General features: G+C 36.6%; 1 protein-coding gene across 3 annotated transcripts in view; it reads right to left on the reverse strand.

The window, feature by feature from the left end:
• p4ha1a (prolyl 4-hydroxylase, alpha polypeptide I a) overlaps nt 1-15798 on the reverse strand; it is a 30454-nt gene extending 14656 nt beyond the window's left edge. The window contains exons 1-5 of one of the 3 annotated variants that reach the window (XM_081393236.1): nt 15583-15798; nt 11787-11895; nt 2618-2725; nt 2341-2437; nt 1151-1302 (exon numbers count right to left, since the gene is read on the reverse strand). In XM_081393236.1, coding sequence (XP_081249362.1) covers nt 1151-1302; nt 2341-2437; nt 2618-2725; nt 11787-11895; nt 15583-15588 — 472 coding nt within the window. In that variant the 5' untranslated portion in view covers nt 15589-15798. Of the gene's footprint in view, nt 1-1150; nt 1303-2340; nt 2438-2617; nt 2726-7601; nt 7662-7750; nt 7852-11786; nt 11896-15582 lie in introns of those variants that run through there. The other 2 variants (XM_081393237.1, XM_081393238.1) reach the window with 2 other exon arrangements.
• Nucleotides 15799-15856: the final 58 nt, after the last annotated feature.

Below are 15856 nucleotides of genomic sequence, written 5' to 3' on the forward strand. Positions count from 1 at the left end.
TTATGTAAGGTTTTGAACTTAAGTAAACATTTTGTAAAGAGTATAAAACGTGCAAACTGGCCTGTAGGTACTTTATTAAGAAAATAATGTTATTTGAAAAGCGTTGAATGCATTTTGTGCCAAAGCAATGTTAAATGATCCACATTTTAGCCCATACAGACTGCTCACTGTGTAAAGGGTTTTAAAAAGTGGTCTAAGAATTGAGAAATGTATGGAAGCTTGTTTCCGCCACAAAATAAAAAAAATAAAAGATAATTGCGACTTTTTATCTCACAATTGCGAGTTTACATCTCGCAATTCTGACTTTATTTCTCAGAATTGCGAGATATAAAGTCAGAATTGCGTGAAATAAAGTCCGAATTCTGAGAAATAAAGTCAGAATTGCGTGATGTAAAGTCAGAATTCTGAGATATAAAGTCAGAATTGGGAGATATAAAGTCGCAATTGCGTCTTATAAAGTCAGAATTCTGACTTTTTTTCTCGCAATTGCGACTTTATATCACGCAATTCTGACTTTATATCTCAGAATTCTGACTTTATATCACGCAATTCTGACTTTATAACACATAATTGCGAGTTTATATCTCGCAATTCTGACATCTTTTCTCAGAATTGTGAGATATAAAGTCCAATTCTAAGGGGAAAAAAAAGACGGACTTTTTTTTTTTTTTTTACCTCAGAATAGTTTATATCTCACAATTCTGACTTTATAACACGCAATTGCGACTTTATATCATGCAATTCTGACTTTATATCTCCCAATTGCGTGATATAAAGTCAGAATTCTGAGATATAAAGTCGCAATTGCGAGAAAAAAAGTCAGAATTCTGACTTTATAACACGCAATTGTGACTTTATTTCACGCAATTCTGACTTTATATCTCAGAATTCTGACTTTATAACATGCAATTGCGACTTTAAAACACGCAATTCTGACTTTATATCTCGCAATTCTGACTTTATTTCTCAGAATTGCGAGATATAAAGTCAGAATTGCGTGTTTTAAAGTTAGTAATGTAAACTCGCAATTGTGAGATAAAAAGTCGCAATTATCTTTTTTTTTTTTTTTTTTGGCGGAAACAAGCTTCCATAGAAATGGGTCCTGGCGATTGTAAAAAACTGTCATGGGTAAAATTACAGTGATACTGACCATCAGACATGTCCTTGAGCACTAGGTCTTCCACTTCACCCCACTCTGTGTTTAGTCTCTTCATGAGTTTAAAGGCATTGACAGGGTGACCCAAAAACCCCTCTGGGTCCTGTGTGGCTGTGGATGTTAAAACATCAAGCTTCTCAGCCCACCTGACAACACACACACACATTGTCCGATTCAGAGTGGCTTTATTGTTAGATAACACAGATGAAATAAACAAAATAAACATTTAGATTAAGTAAGAATTAAGTAAGTAAGTAAGAATTAACAAAATTAAGTAAGAATTAAATAAAAACTTATTTAAAGGACAAGATAAAAGTACATAAACACACAGGACTACATGCGTGCAAAAGTGTGATGCATAATGCTATGATCACAATCCTAGATAAATATCTACTGCTTTACATAAAATATGCCTACTGTGAATATCTGCTCCACACTAAGAGTGATGTAAAATTGTGTAATATGATATCAGACACGGTTAATGGAGAAGGAGATGAACCACTTGTAGAAAAATGAATATGAGAAATCGTAAAGCTTAATATGGCGATTGGCAACTATAGGAAAAGATGTCCCAGCTTTCAATTAAAAATATCGATCATCTTATTGGCAAAAGCATCATCTAGTCATTTCACTCAAGATCACACACGTGCGCTGACTGGATCAGAGTGAAAATACCATTTAGATTTTAGCTAAGAAGATATAATATATAACAAAATAAAACAAGAAAATAACAAGAAAATTGAAATCTCTAAAAAATTGCAAATCCTGTATCTCAATTGAGACATCCACAACAAAAGAGCTTTTTAAATAATATAGAACAATAAATAATGAAAAAAGATGTGGCAAACAAGAGAGTGTCAAAATAAAGGTGCATCTTAAAAATCTATATTGATTTTTTTTACGTGTCGCATTGATACATCAAATTGTTAGTCATTTGTTTGATGCATTGATCCATACTGATGTATCATTACAAATATACTAAATATTGTCAGATTTTATTGACATACATAATTGGAATCAATGGAATGTAATCTTAGCCAACCATTTTGAAGATTTCTGTCATGCCCCATTCATAAATCTGTTACTGCCAATTCAAACTGATATGAGTTATACTTCTTGTTAAACTTATACTTGTTATATGTGTTGTATGGCTCCGGTTGATACTGTTAATAGATATTACTCACTGCTTCACTTGCTCCAGTTTGCTTTCCTCTGCTTTGATGTAGTCTTTCAGTGACGTCACCAGGTCTTTTTCTGTGAACAGCAGATCTGTCATGTGACCTGCAAACACAGGTTAAACTGAGCATCAGTGATTAAGAGAATGACCTGTCTAGTTTTCCATACCTGTCAGTTGCATGGTAAATGTTTATGAACACATGGGTTTAAAGGAATTGGTTGCCTGTTAGAACCTGTAGGAGCATTTCAATCAAAAATGTATAAAAAGTTGATAAGGTTGCATACCTATGGAAGTGAAGAAGTCATTGTGAGCAGAGGAAGACTTTAGCAGAGAGATGAGTAAAATACAGCACACACTCATAACTCCCATCTTTATCCTGTTCCACACACTGCCTAAAAGAGAGAAAATGAGATTTACATTATAAACTGTTACATAGCTCTCTGAAATGCTTGATTCTGATTGGTCAATTGAGTGGGAAAGCCCAATATTTTGTATAATGATTGCGAAACTATATTTGACTGTGGCAGGGTTATTATTGTTAACTAAAACTTAAACTAAGTTAGAAATTGAAATAAAATGTAATAACACTGCAGTTTTCTTTTTATAAGTAGAATATAGATTAATCCTTAGTAAAGTTACAGAAGTTATTTAGTCCAGATGTATATGGATCCAATATACTGTTACACATGTGTTTTCTTTCTCAACTGTTTACGTTTACTTAGACCTCCAACAATGTTTACAAGGACATTTTGACATAATTTTGTGTGTATTTGTCCGTTCAAGCGCAAGACACGAAAGACAACTCAATTCAGTATTCATGCACTATATGTATAGCCTAGTATGTATATGCATAGCACAGAAAACAATGTGGAGTTCACTTTCATGTCTTCTTGCGCTCGAATGGTTAAAAACTACATTAAAAAGGGGAAAAACAGGAATCGATAAGCGAAAGCGAAATTTTTCATTTTAAAACAAGTATCTAATTCCAGAATTGGAATCGATTTTCAATTCCCAACCCCAGTAAAGTGTAATGTTATATACGATTTACAACTTCAGCTTGTAACTATCAATAACAGCAAACTAACAAAACTGCCATCTTGTATGCTTTTTGATTTTCTGCACTCTACACTGTTTTTGAAAATTTTGCTGAGTTGTCACCAAAATAATGTTATCTGGCTGACTAACACAGACAAGGTTTGGTCGAATTTGCATAAATTACTTTCTTGACACAAGACAAACAAATCAATCAGTAATGTTTTGCATCATATGCCATCACGTTCCAGCAGAAGTGTGTGTTTATGAATTATTGGACATGTATAATTTTTGTACATTTGTCTCTCTTTTTTTTTTTTTTACGTTTTTTTAGTTCAAATATTTTGTAAAAAATGTTTGAAGAACCTTAAAAGAACAGCCTTGATAAAGTAGGGTCTACTACACATTGAGCAAGCTACATTTAAAAGGGAATATGTCAGTAACACATAACCAGAATGTATACCACATTTACAGCTCAAATAACAAATCCCTATGGAAGAAGGTGTGGAAGTGGAGTTGTTATGTTCCCATGGCCTAGATGGGAACATTAAGTCTGAATGAAGAATCACAATTATTTTCTTGTGCCAGTAAAGTCAAATATACACACAACATACCAGAAATAGAGTAAATCAGGAACTGACAAAGAAAATCTATTGAGCTCAACAAAATATTATCACAAAAAAAGGAAGTCTATAACCCATGTGTATGTTGCGGAAGCATTCATTAAATGGACAGTCCACCCAAAAATTTAAGTTCATGTCATTTGAAACCTGTATGTTTTCTTTCTTCTGCAGAACATAAATATATTGTAAAAAAAGTTGGGAACCAAACAAAATTGACTTCATTGACTACATCGACAAATTTTGTCCTTTACTCGCCCTCAAGTTGTTTCAAACCTGAATTTCTTTCTTCTGCTGAACACAAATGAAGATATTTTGAAGTATGTCGGTAACCAAACAGTATTTTTTTCTCCGTACTATGGAAGTCAATGGGGTCCATCAATTGTTTGGTTACCCATATTCTTCAAAATATCTTCTGTGTTCAACTGAAGAAAGAAATTCATACAGGGGTAAACACTTGAGGGTAAGGAAATGATGAGAAAACTATTCCTTTAATATACTACATTATATTAATTTTGCACAATACTGTCACCCCAAAAATGTGATGCCTTCTTTACCACTTTATCACATTCAAACGTACACTTTGGTCAAAGTGGTATAGATGCGTTTAAATGTTTTCATACCAACCAATTAAAATCAGCATATGCCACATATTTTACTACAATAACTCTTATTCGCATCAATTTGATCAAAGTGTTGCATTTAGTTCAAATATTGCCTAAATCTCATTATAATGGTACATGTAAACTTAGACATTGTTTGGAGAGAAAAACACAGACATTTCTCAAAATATCTTTTTTTGTGTTGCACAGAAGAAAGGTTTGGGAAAAAACATCAAATGATGACAGAACTTTCCTTTTTGGGTGAACTATCCCTTTAATGAACTTCCCACCGCTGCTGAATGTATTTCAGCAGTGAGGCGTAAAAGAACTTGAGGCACGACGAGTTGTTCTGTGCCAGACAGATAGTCCACTCAACACCCTGCTGGCACTGTGAAAGAGGACAGGGCTGCCAGCAGCTTGACAGCATTCAGTTAGCCTGTACCTTCAATTTATAAATAGGGCAGAACAACGAGCAGATTGCACAATCTTCTTCCTTTGCTGACCTTTTTTTTGGAAAGCTGCTGCATTCACCATGTCTTAATATGTCTAAATATAGGCCTATGCATTTTATCCATCTTAAATAATAAAGCAAGTTTTAGAATTAGTGCATCCCAAATCAAGTGCACAGACAATAGCATGCAAAGGAATCTGGATGGTTTCATTTCTCTGGTGGATTTTCCAAGTGTTCGTATTCGTATATGTGTGTGTGTTTGTTTGTTTGTTTTTTGTTTTCTGTAACAGAGGAGGAAAGGAGACAGTTCAGTTTAAGCAGAGATCAACAATGAGGATTGTTTTCCTACTTCAGATCAGCTGGTAGTTCTGGTTTTACTTACCCTGCCATGGAAAAAAAAATTCTATATATATTTTTTTTTATATAGGCTATATAATGATGGAAAGATGTGTATGATGGAAAGATGGATTTTGTTAATTCTGCTTTTATTGATTGGTAACAGCCCTTTAGTGTCTTATTTAGGGGTTCAAGCACGAAGTAAAACGTAAACGCATCATGCAGCCCAAACCGTAAATGCTGGAGTGTTGAAACTTGGCCAAATGGTAGTCCTCAATTTGGGGAGAACCTATCAAAGTATGACCCCGACTGGCCAATAGGTGGCGCTACAGCAAGCAAAAGTATGAAATTGCTCATAACTCCTAGACCAGGGGTGCCCAACCCTGCTCCTGCCAATCGACTGTCCTGCACAGTTCATCTCCAACCCTAATTAAACACACCTGCCTTTAATTTTCACGTGATCTTGAAGACCTTAATTGGTTGCTTCAGGTGTGTTTGATTAGGGTTGGAGATGAACTGCGCAGGACAGTCGATCCGCAGGAGCAGGGTTGGGCACCCCTGTCCTAGACGGTTTGTCCTAGACTCAAGTGTCTTATATCACTGTGATCCTTGGCTGAAGCCGGACATAACGTATGTCTCAGATTTTAATTCCGGCAGCAAAAAAATTCTGCCATCTTGAATTTTGTCCAAAACCTACTTTTGCAAACTAGCCCTAGGTTTTTCGCCCGATCGGAACCAAACCAGTGCAGAAATGATCTCTGGAGTGGAGTCTGACTATCAATAATTATCGAAAAAAAGTAGAAATTTTGATTCACGGTCGCTAAGGGGTGCCAAAACGTACGTTGTGGGAGGAGCCTATTTTACTAAATGGCTATACTCAGGAAGTAAATGAGATATCTTCACCAACTCAGTGCACATATGTAGGAGTTCAATTTGAGAAAATCGTGACAATTGAACATTAGCTGGCGGTATAACATGAAAAAAAACATAAAAAAGGGCTATGACCACCTGACCGTTAGTCCGATTGACTTGAAAATTTGTATGCAGTGTCTTGGTCCAAGGTGCCATGTATGTCTATGAGGACATTGGTGTATATCAAAAAACATGGCCGCCGTCGGCCAATGAAGTTTGAGCACCTATTAGACAAGGTTAACGGAGGCCGATCGGAACGAAACTCGGTGGGCATGTTCGACTCATGGTCCAAGAGGTCTGTAAGAATTTTGAAAGAAATCGGCCACTAGTTGACGCTAACAGGTTTTATGGCTCTGTAATCACGTGATGCCTATCATTTGATAGATCCCCTCATACTGAACAACTTTGCCTCAAGAACCACTGCTGTCAATCAATTTGTTCATTAAATACTTGCGATTATGTTAAAAACCTACTTTTGCGAACTAGTCCAAGGTTTTTCGCCCAATCGGAACCAAACCAGTGCAATTATCTGGACTCTCTAGATCAATAATTCTATAAAAAAAGTTAAACTTTACCCTTTGGGTAGCTATAACAGGATTTTGAACTTCTGGATCTGGATCATTTAGAAAATGGGTATGGCAAAAAACACCCAAAAGCCTGTAAATCCTAAACGAAAACTCAGACAACTCACTAAATTGCCTTATGTGCTTAAAGGCCTTAAATGCTTGAACCCTGCTAAATGCTGCTTGCAGCTTTAATACTCTCATTGAATTTATAGATATAATTTAAGAATTTGTATACATTTGTTGTATTATTTTAATTTAATACTGTGAAGCTGCTTTGATACAATCTGTATTGTGAAAAGCGCTATACAAATATACTTGACTTGACATTTAATAAGGTTAGGGGAAAAAAATGCGTAAAAATGCCCTGGATATCAGTTTAAGGGAGAGGATATCACAAATATGCTGATTTAAATAAACTGACAAAACACTATTGAGAACATTGCTTCAGAATAAATTAAACGTATCCTTTTTTTTTTTTTATTCTGGAGTCACCTAAAAGTCAAAGTCAAGTCACCTTTATTTATACAGTGCTTTTTACAGATTGTTTCAAAGCAGCTTTACAATGATAACAGGAAAATAATGCAACAAAGTTTGTTTCTAGAAGAAAATAGAGTCATAGTCCAGCTTAAGTAAGTTCAGTGATGGTTCATTTTTGTTGTAAAAAAAGCTATTAATTTAGTTTTTATATATATACTGTGGGGAGAACAAGTATTTGATACACTGCAGATTTTGCAGGTTTTCCTACTTACAAAGCATGTAGAGGTCAGTGATTTTTATCATAGGTACTCTTCAACTGTGAGAGACGGAATCTAAAACAAAAATCCAGAAAATCACATTGTATGATTTTTAAATAATTAATTTGCATTTTATTGCATGACATAAGTATTTGATCACCTACCAACCAGTAAGAATTCCGGCTCTCACAGACCTGTTCGTTTTTCTTCCCCTCCTGTTCTCCACTCATTACCTGTATTAACCGCACCTGTTTGAACTCGTTACCTGTATAAAAGACACTTGTCCACACACTCAATCAAACAGACTCCAACCTCTCCACAATGGCCAAGACCAGAGAGCTGTGTAAGGACATCAGGGATACAATTGTAGACTTGCACAAGGCTGGGATGGGCTACAGGACAATAGGTAAGCAGCTTGGTGAGAAGGCAACAACTGTTGGCGCAATTATTAGAAAATGGAAGAAGTTCAAGATAACGGTCAATCTCCCTCTGTCTGGGGCACCATGCAAGATCTCACCTCGTGGCGCATCAATGGTCATGAGGAAAGTGAGGGATCAGCCCAGAACTACACGGCAGGACCTGGTCAATGACCTGAAGAGAGCTGGGACCACAGTCTCAAAGAAAACCATTTGTAACTCACTACGCTGTAATGGATTAAAATCCTGCAGCGCACGCAAGGTCCCCCTGCTCAAGCCAGCGCATGTCCAGGCCCATCTGAAGTTTGCCAATGACCATCTGGATGATCCAGAGGAGGAATGGGAGAAGGTCATGTGGTCTGATGAGACAAAAATAGAGCTTTTTGGTCTAAACTCCACTCGCTGTGTTTGGAGGAAGAAGAAGGATGAGTACAACCCCAAGAACACCATCCCAACCGTGAAGCATGGAGGTGGAAACATCTTTCTTTGGGGATGCTTTTCTGCAAAGGGGACAGGACGACTGCACCGTATTGAGGGGAGGATGGATGGGGCCATGTATCGCGAGATCTTGGCCAACAACCTCCTTCCCTCAGTAAGAGCATTGAAGATGGGTCGTGGCTGGGTCTTCCAGCATGACAGCGACCCGAAACACACAGCCAGGGAAACTAAGGAGTGGCTCCTTAAGAAGCATCTCAAGGTCCTGGAGTGGCCTAGCCAGTCTCCAGACCTGAACCCAATAGAAAATCTTTGGAGGGAGCTGAAAGTCCGTATTGCCCAGCGACAGCCCCGAAACCTGAAGGATCTGGAGAAGGTCTGTATGGAGGAGTGGGCCAAAATCCCTCCTGCAGTGTGTGCAAACCTGGTCAAGAACTACAGGAAACGTATGATCTCTGTAATTGCAGGTTTCTGTAAAAAATATATTAAGTTCTGCTTTTCTGATGTATCAAATACTTATGTCATGCAATAAAATGCAAATTAATTATTTAAAAATCATACAATACGATTTTCTGGATTTTTGTTTTAGATTCCGTCACTCACAGTTGAAGAGTACCTATGATAAAAATTACAGACTTCTACATGCTTTGTAATTGGGAAAACCTGCAAAATCGGCAGTGTATCAAATACTTGTTCTCCCCACAGTATATATATATACACTGTATAGACGCTCTGGCGAAAACCGTGATGTCATCGTCCAGCTCAGTTCAGTTCTCATATAATGGTGTCAATGCAGGCAGATCAATGATATTGTTAAATATTAAATGTCCCCAACTAAGCAAGTCAAAAGCCAAAGGCGACAACTAACTTTTTTACTCGGACAAGTGAACTGATTTACGTCCGAATGAACACTTACATGCAAAAGCAAAAGACACAATTTTATTTCAGCAGTGAAGTGCATTTAGTGTGTAGTACATTTAGTGTGTAGTACATTTAGAGTGTAGTACATTTAGAGTGTAGTACAAGTATGTGAATTGGGATAAAGCCACTGTTGGATAACATGCCTCTTTTGAGTATTTGCTTTTAGAAGTGATTTGAGAGCATGCTGAATTATTTTTCACAAGGAAACTTGAAACAGATGATTTCAAAACCATTCTGAGGGGGATAATTATTAGTTGTGTTTGCTAAGCTAAGGCATTTGAACAAAACCCAAACCAACTCATAGCATCATGGCTAAGTTTTATACATGCAAACATTGCATTCATCAGTTTCAGTTTTTTCGTTAAATTAACATGATCTCTATTCACTTTTGTTAATAAGTGGTTTGAACCATAATAGAGACTGCAGCAGGTTATTTAAGAACAACGCATTGTGTTTTTTAGTAGGTTATACATACAATGGGTGTAAGGTTGGGTTGACCAGCTCACTTTGTCCACATTGTCATTCTCATTTTACCTGTTTAAAAAGCCCCAAGAAAGAGAACACAGAACTAGAAACTAAAAGCTTTATCTGTCAGGTTGTGAGCGAGTAAGAATATAGGCTTAAAAGAAAGTCAGTTTAGAACTAGGAGTTATTAACCAAAACAAGACAAAAAAGCTGTTCCTCAATAAAAAAAATTGCTGACCGTCGCTTGACCTAAACTTCACTTAACTTTCTGGTGTTAAAAATCTCAGAAAAGCTAAACAAAACTAAAAAAGGTTACTAATGCAATTCCCAGCAGTTTTCAAAAACTTGACCATCTGTTGGGGGCAAAAACAGCTGCTAAAACGAGCACTACAGGAATTTACACAAACACAAATAAGACCTGAAACCAGTAGCACACAAACCATTTTAGACTGTGAAAACAAGTGCCTGTTTAAAATGCATTATCCTGATTCAAAAAGACAAGAATGTAATCAGAACATACTTGACTAAACCTTTGAGGAACTAGTGTTGACTTGTAGAGAAGGCTTGCCTAAAATCCTGCAGTGAATACACTAAAAAAGCAATAGCCTGGGGTCACGTCAGGGAAGGTGGACACTCATAAGGACTACACCCCATGTAGTAAGGCCTTTTCCTAACAAAAATATTGTTTTCATTATTTACATTTTAAATGATTCTTTAAAATAAATTATGATACATATTCAATAAATTGTAGCAATCTTTATAAATATAACAATTGATTAAAATATTTTTCTAATAAATATATTTAGGAATTTCCTTTAAACAATTCAAAATTTCAAAATATCTGTGTTATTTTAATTTATTTTTTTATGACAATAGTACTATTGTTGAAGTATCTCAACTAAACTATTTTTCAATTTAAAACTATTAAATTTTGTCTTTACATTTGGATTATCAAACTGAACTGTAAAGCTAACCATGCACAGTACTAAAAACGTTTTGCTCACATAAAATGTGGAGCTTCTTCATATAGTAACAGCTACATTATTAGTCAAAAATATTATGACTATCAATCTGACTTTTTAGGGTCAGATTTTAAGGGTCAATCACATAGAAAAACATTTTCAGTGTGCATAAGATTAACAAAAATATAGGTACCATGATTTCATATACCATGATAATACAATGATATTTGGTACCATGATACAACAAGAGTCCTTTTCTGTAAGTGTACTTGTGTGGTAGAATGGTCTTCTCTACTCTACAAAAGAAGTTAAATTATTATAATAGGTCACAACAGACGGATGACAGTTATTATTTCCATGTTTTACAGTAACCGGGATATTTGTAAACTGATGTGGATTGAGTGCCACGTCCCTTCCCCTCCCCCAGTACATGACCCAAACGCTGTAACTTTACTATACTAACTTCTCACTTCACTATACTTAACTAGTGCCTTTGTAAATGCGTCTTGTGTCTCTTTTCACCGCTGCAAATGATCTTTGACTGTCTTTAGCATGTTCATATTTTCAGAGGCAGACCTCTAATTATAACGCCAATGGATATTAATCTAAATATTATGCTGGTGCTATGTTCTAATAAATAAGTACACACTTGACTTTATTACCAATCATGTTTGCAATCAGCTAAGTTATTGATTGTAGGAATCTCTACAGTAGGAGAGGGATGGTTGTGATTTTATGAAAGCATCGATTTATTAAATCAGAACGCAAGAGGGTTTTTCGTCACCTGATCAAACCTACGCAGCAAAATCCCCGGAAAAATAGATATAGTAAAATGTCTTGAGAACCGGCGTTTTAATAGCTAGAAATGGCAGCAAGTTACGGGAAAACTATGGAAATATGCAGGGAAATTTCTAGAGTGTCTTTGAGCATGTGCCTATGATAGAGAGAATGCTTACTGAAGCGGTTATGTTTACTGAAGCATAATAAGCAGGTCAACTTACTGTTCCTCTCTGGAATGAGTCGATAAAACAAAATCGAAAAATGTTGTTTGGTTAGCTTCTTTCCCTCTCTCTCTTCAGCGGTTCGTTCGCAGCAGAAATGAGGAAAAATCTACAGAGGAAAAACGATTGAGCTGCAGCGCCTTCTGCTGTTGATACAGAGCAACTAACAGTTACAGGCTTTCACTGTCACATAAAATCACACTCCTATTTTGGCATACGCATTTTTTCTAATTTTGTACTACTGTATATTCATGCATTACTTTTTATCCATATTGATAAAGTAAATATATCCTATCTACTTTGGACGTATGCTTTTAGTAGGTTTTGTACTTGTAGGTGTTCTGTTTCTGTTTTGTAGGAGATCACTGTAGATACAAATATTTCACACACTACCAAGAGTGTTTCCCTTTAAGAAACTGAGTGGGTGGATGGCAGACTAGTTTTTCTTGGTGCGTTGTTCTGGCCATAGACTGTATAAAACAAGGCTCTGGCGCATAGAAATCAAATGACTACTTGGTCTTGTGTTGCAATAATCCTGCCTCTTGTGTTTTTGATTTCTCAGAAAGCTACTGCATTTAATTTTCAGCTGACAGAGCATACTTGGTAAATAAGTACACTAACTTTTGACAAAATTGTTGGCTGTAGTGAAAATGATAGTCCAATGATGAAAAAAAAACCTTTGTTATAGATTTTTGTTATAAAATGTTATGGATTTAAATGAATAAATACGGTAGTAGACAGTGATGGTAACTATCACATGCCACGTACTATGGGTGCTAATGATTGTTTGTATCGTATGTCATGTAAATAACATCGTATTCACATAATACATTTCTTCACTTCAAAGAATGCCATAGTTTTTTTTGTCCAAAAACGTAGTAAAACAGTATGTCCAAAAACATAGCATGGTGCTTTTATCATAAAAAGCATAAATAATGCACATTTAAAAAACTATCTGTGTAGTCACACTTCTCCAACGACGGAGGGCGCTGTTTCCACATTGACTCCACGGACGCTCTTGATGACGTACGGACCTCGTATATATTACGCGCAAGCATCGTTTGCAGGAGTACAGAAGCAAACACAAATTTTGTCTATTAATATCAGTATATTATTTAGTTTGCCATATGTTATGTAAACGGAAAGCTTCCTGGATTGGAGAGCGACAAAGTTTTAAGAAACATTATCTTTGAATCAGTCGTGTTCTGTTAAAAAATATTTGTATTTTTGTGTCATTCACCTGGCTGTGCATTTTCACGAACATAATCAACGAAACTGTCATTTATAGGAAATCGTGATACTGAAAGTAGAGTCTGTACTGCCACTTTACGTTTGTTACAAAGTTTCAAGGGCAAGTTCTATCTCGTGACGGCTGAACTCTTTAAAGTGACATTTGGGTCGAGCAAATGTGAATGTTAAAACCAGTAGCGTAGCCAGAAAAGAGACTCTGGGTGTGCATCTGAAAATCTGGGTGTGCCACATTTATTGTCAGATTACTGTGCAAAAGTATTAACCATAACCACATAACCATGCCCAACACAACCATAAAACTATATCAAATATAACTATACATCAGGATCGGCAATAACTCAGTCATAACATAGTGGCTGAAAAAAATCTCGGGGGGGGGGGGTCGGTATTTTTTGTTGGTTTCAGCTTGTTACCTCTTGGGGGGTCCGGGGGCATGCCCCCCCGGAAGAAAATTTTGTACATTTTAAAGATAAATTCATTAATCTGGTGCACTTTGAGTCTCCCGAATCTGCTGTTAAAAATAAATAATCCACCCGCCAACCTCCCGAACCTATATGACAGGGGTCACCAAACTAAGGCCCGCGGGCCGACTCAGGCCCGCCACCCCCCTTTGACTGGCCCCCCAGCCCCTCTGCCCCCCACTACTTGAACCGGCCCTATGAGGCAAAGCCCAAAAGTCGTCATGGACGGTACGTCATGGTACGGGCGTCACAGTTTGGTGCATACATTTACATGGAGAATACTAAAAAATAAATAAAACTTGCGTGCAATTTAATTAATGTAATGTGGAACTACTGTTAGATACGCGGATTCTTAGGGACACCTAATCTGTAGCTCCGCCTTAGCTCTGAAGCAGGCTGCGGTGTAAAGATTGCAATGGTGGAATATGTTGAGAGAGAGGTGTGGGCTCGATCGGAAAGTCGTAAAGTGTTTACTTATATTTGTGTGTGTGTGTGTGTGTGTGTGTGTGTGTGTGTGTGGCGCGGCCGCGATCGAACAGTGGAAACATAAAAACATACTCCGTCATTTAGTTTATGCAGGACATCATTCAAACTGCAAAGTGTTTAAGTTACTGTTAATGACATTTTTAAGGAAAACAAATATATTAATCTGAAATGTATTAGATTAATTTTCAATTAATTCAGGTACAATTACCAAACATATCAAGTTATTTTTATTAATTGAATTAATTAACTAATTATATAAAACTATTGTCAGTGCACTACAAATAAACTGGTTCTATGCCTTTACTTTATTAATAAAACTTATTAAAAAAAAAAATGAAATTTTTTCTTTTGGTGGTCCAGCCTGAGACATGCACAAGCCTTCTGCATTTTTGTTTTGCTTTTCCCTTCACTGTACCCAACCGTGATGTCTGAACCGAGGTATGAACCGAACCGTGACTTCTGTGTACCGTTCCACCCCTAAAAGAGAGTGCAGAGTTTTCAAAGAACAGTGGACCAACGATTATTTGTGAAGAATAACTTTAAATAAAACAAAGTGTGAAGACTCGATTACAACTTTTGCAAACCACTAGTAAAGATAAACAAATATGTGCCAGGAATCAAGTGTTGATATAGTAGTGCGGATATAGTAGTGGGGATGGCTGTGCCAGGCTGGTAATCTCTACTACTACAATGAGGCCTGCTGGTGGTCATTTTGGTCTGGGTCATACAATTCTATGTTATATAGCTGACCCGGCCCCGGCCCCCCATCACAGTCAGGAACGATAATGTGGCCCCCAGAGAAAAAAGTTTGGTGACCCCTGCTATATGATATTCTCTGATTTAGATATCTGCATCTGATCATCACATTTCAATTATTCAAATTCTCAGGGTTAAGCATGATAATATGATAAAATATCACACTGAAGTAGGCTCATTTAAAAATACGATTTATTTAAAATAAGTTCTTCAGAATCTGATAAGAGTGTTTTCCAACAGTGATGTAATGAAACATTGACATTTAATTTTGATCAGAATAATTTTTTTTAGCTTTATAAAGGGCATTTCTTTCCCTAATTTTTACTCTCTATACTCTTTCCCTAGGCTACTCTCAGGGAACTGAGATTACGTTAGTAACTGAGTAGGCTACATTATTTCTTATTTTATTTTTTTGATATTGAAAATTGTTTTAATCAGGGGTCCGGTTGGGCAAGTAGAATTCTCTTTCACTTGTCCTTTAAAAAAACACACACACGTCACGTGTCCCGGACACCAGCGTTATGGCACCATATTGGATTCTTATTTCTGTGCCCCTGAGTATGATCAGAGAATGTCTATGATTTAGAATGTTCAGTGACGTCACAGAACTGCCAGATTCAAACCTGATCCAAACTGCTTTCGCGCGTTGGCTGGCGCTGAGCCAGAGACGGACGCGCTCAGCGCTTGTCATGTATCACAACTAATACGCAGTGTTTTCAACCACATAATGTTTATTTTATGTTTCAGACATTTAAATACACATAAGTAGGCTACTAGTAAAACAATACATTTGCAGTTTGTAAAATACACACTGATGTCTATGGAAGCGGCAAGCCACTTACTTTCATGTATTTCGGGAGAAACTGTGGAATTCAGGTGCTGTAAATCCGGCTGACAGGACTCTCTGAACTGCAGCGCTCATCTCGTTATAGATCAAGATAATTTATAAAGTTTTTTAAACGAAGAATCGGAATATCAGATAGTTGACATGGTAATAGCAAATACGTCTGTTAGTTATTGTGGCTGCGGTGTGTCACGTGACATCACGCCATGGAAACAAGGGAGTTAAAATATTTTTAACTTACGCGTGAAAGGGTTGATTTAAAAAAAAGTATA

This window comes from Scardinius erythrophthalmus, assembly GCF_964197995.2.
Source record: "Scardinius erythrophthalmus genome assembly, chromosome: 18".
Lineage (NCBI taxonomy): Eukaryota > Metazoa > Chordata > Actinopteri > Cypriniformes > Leuciscidae > Scardinius > Scardinius erythrophthalmus.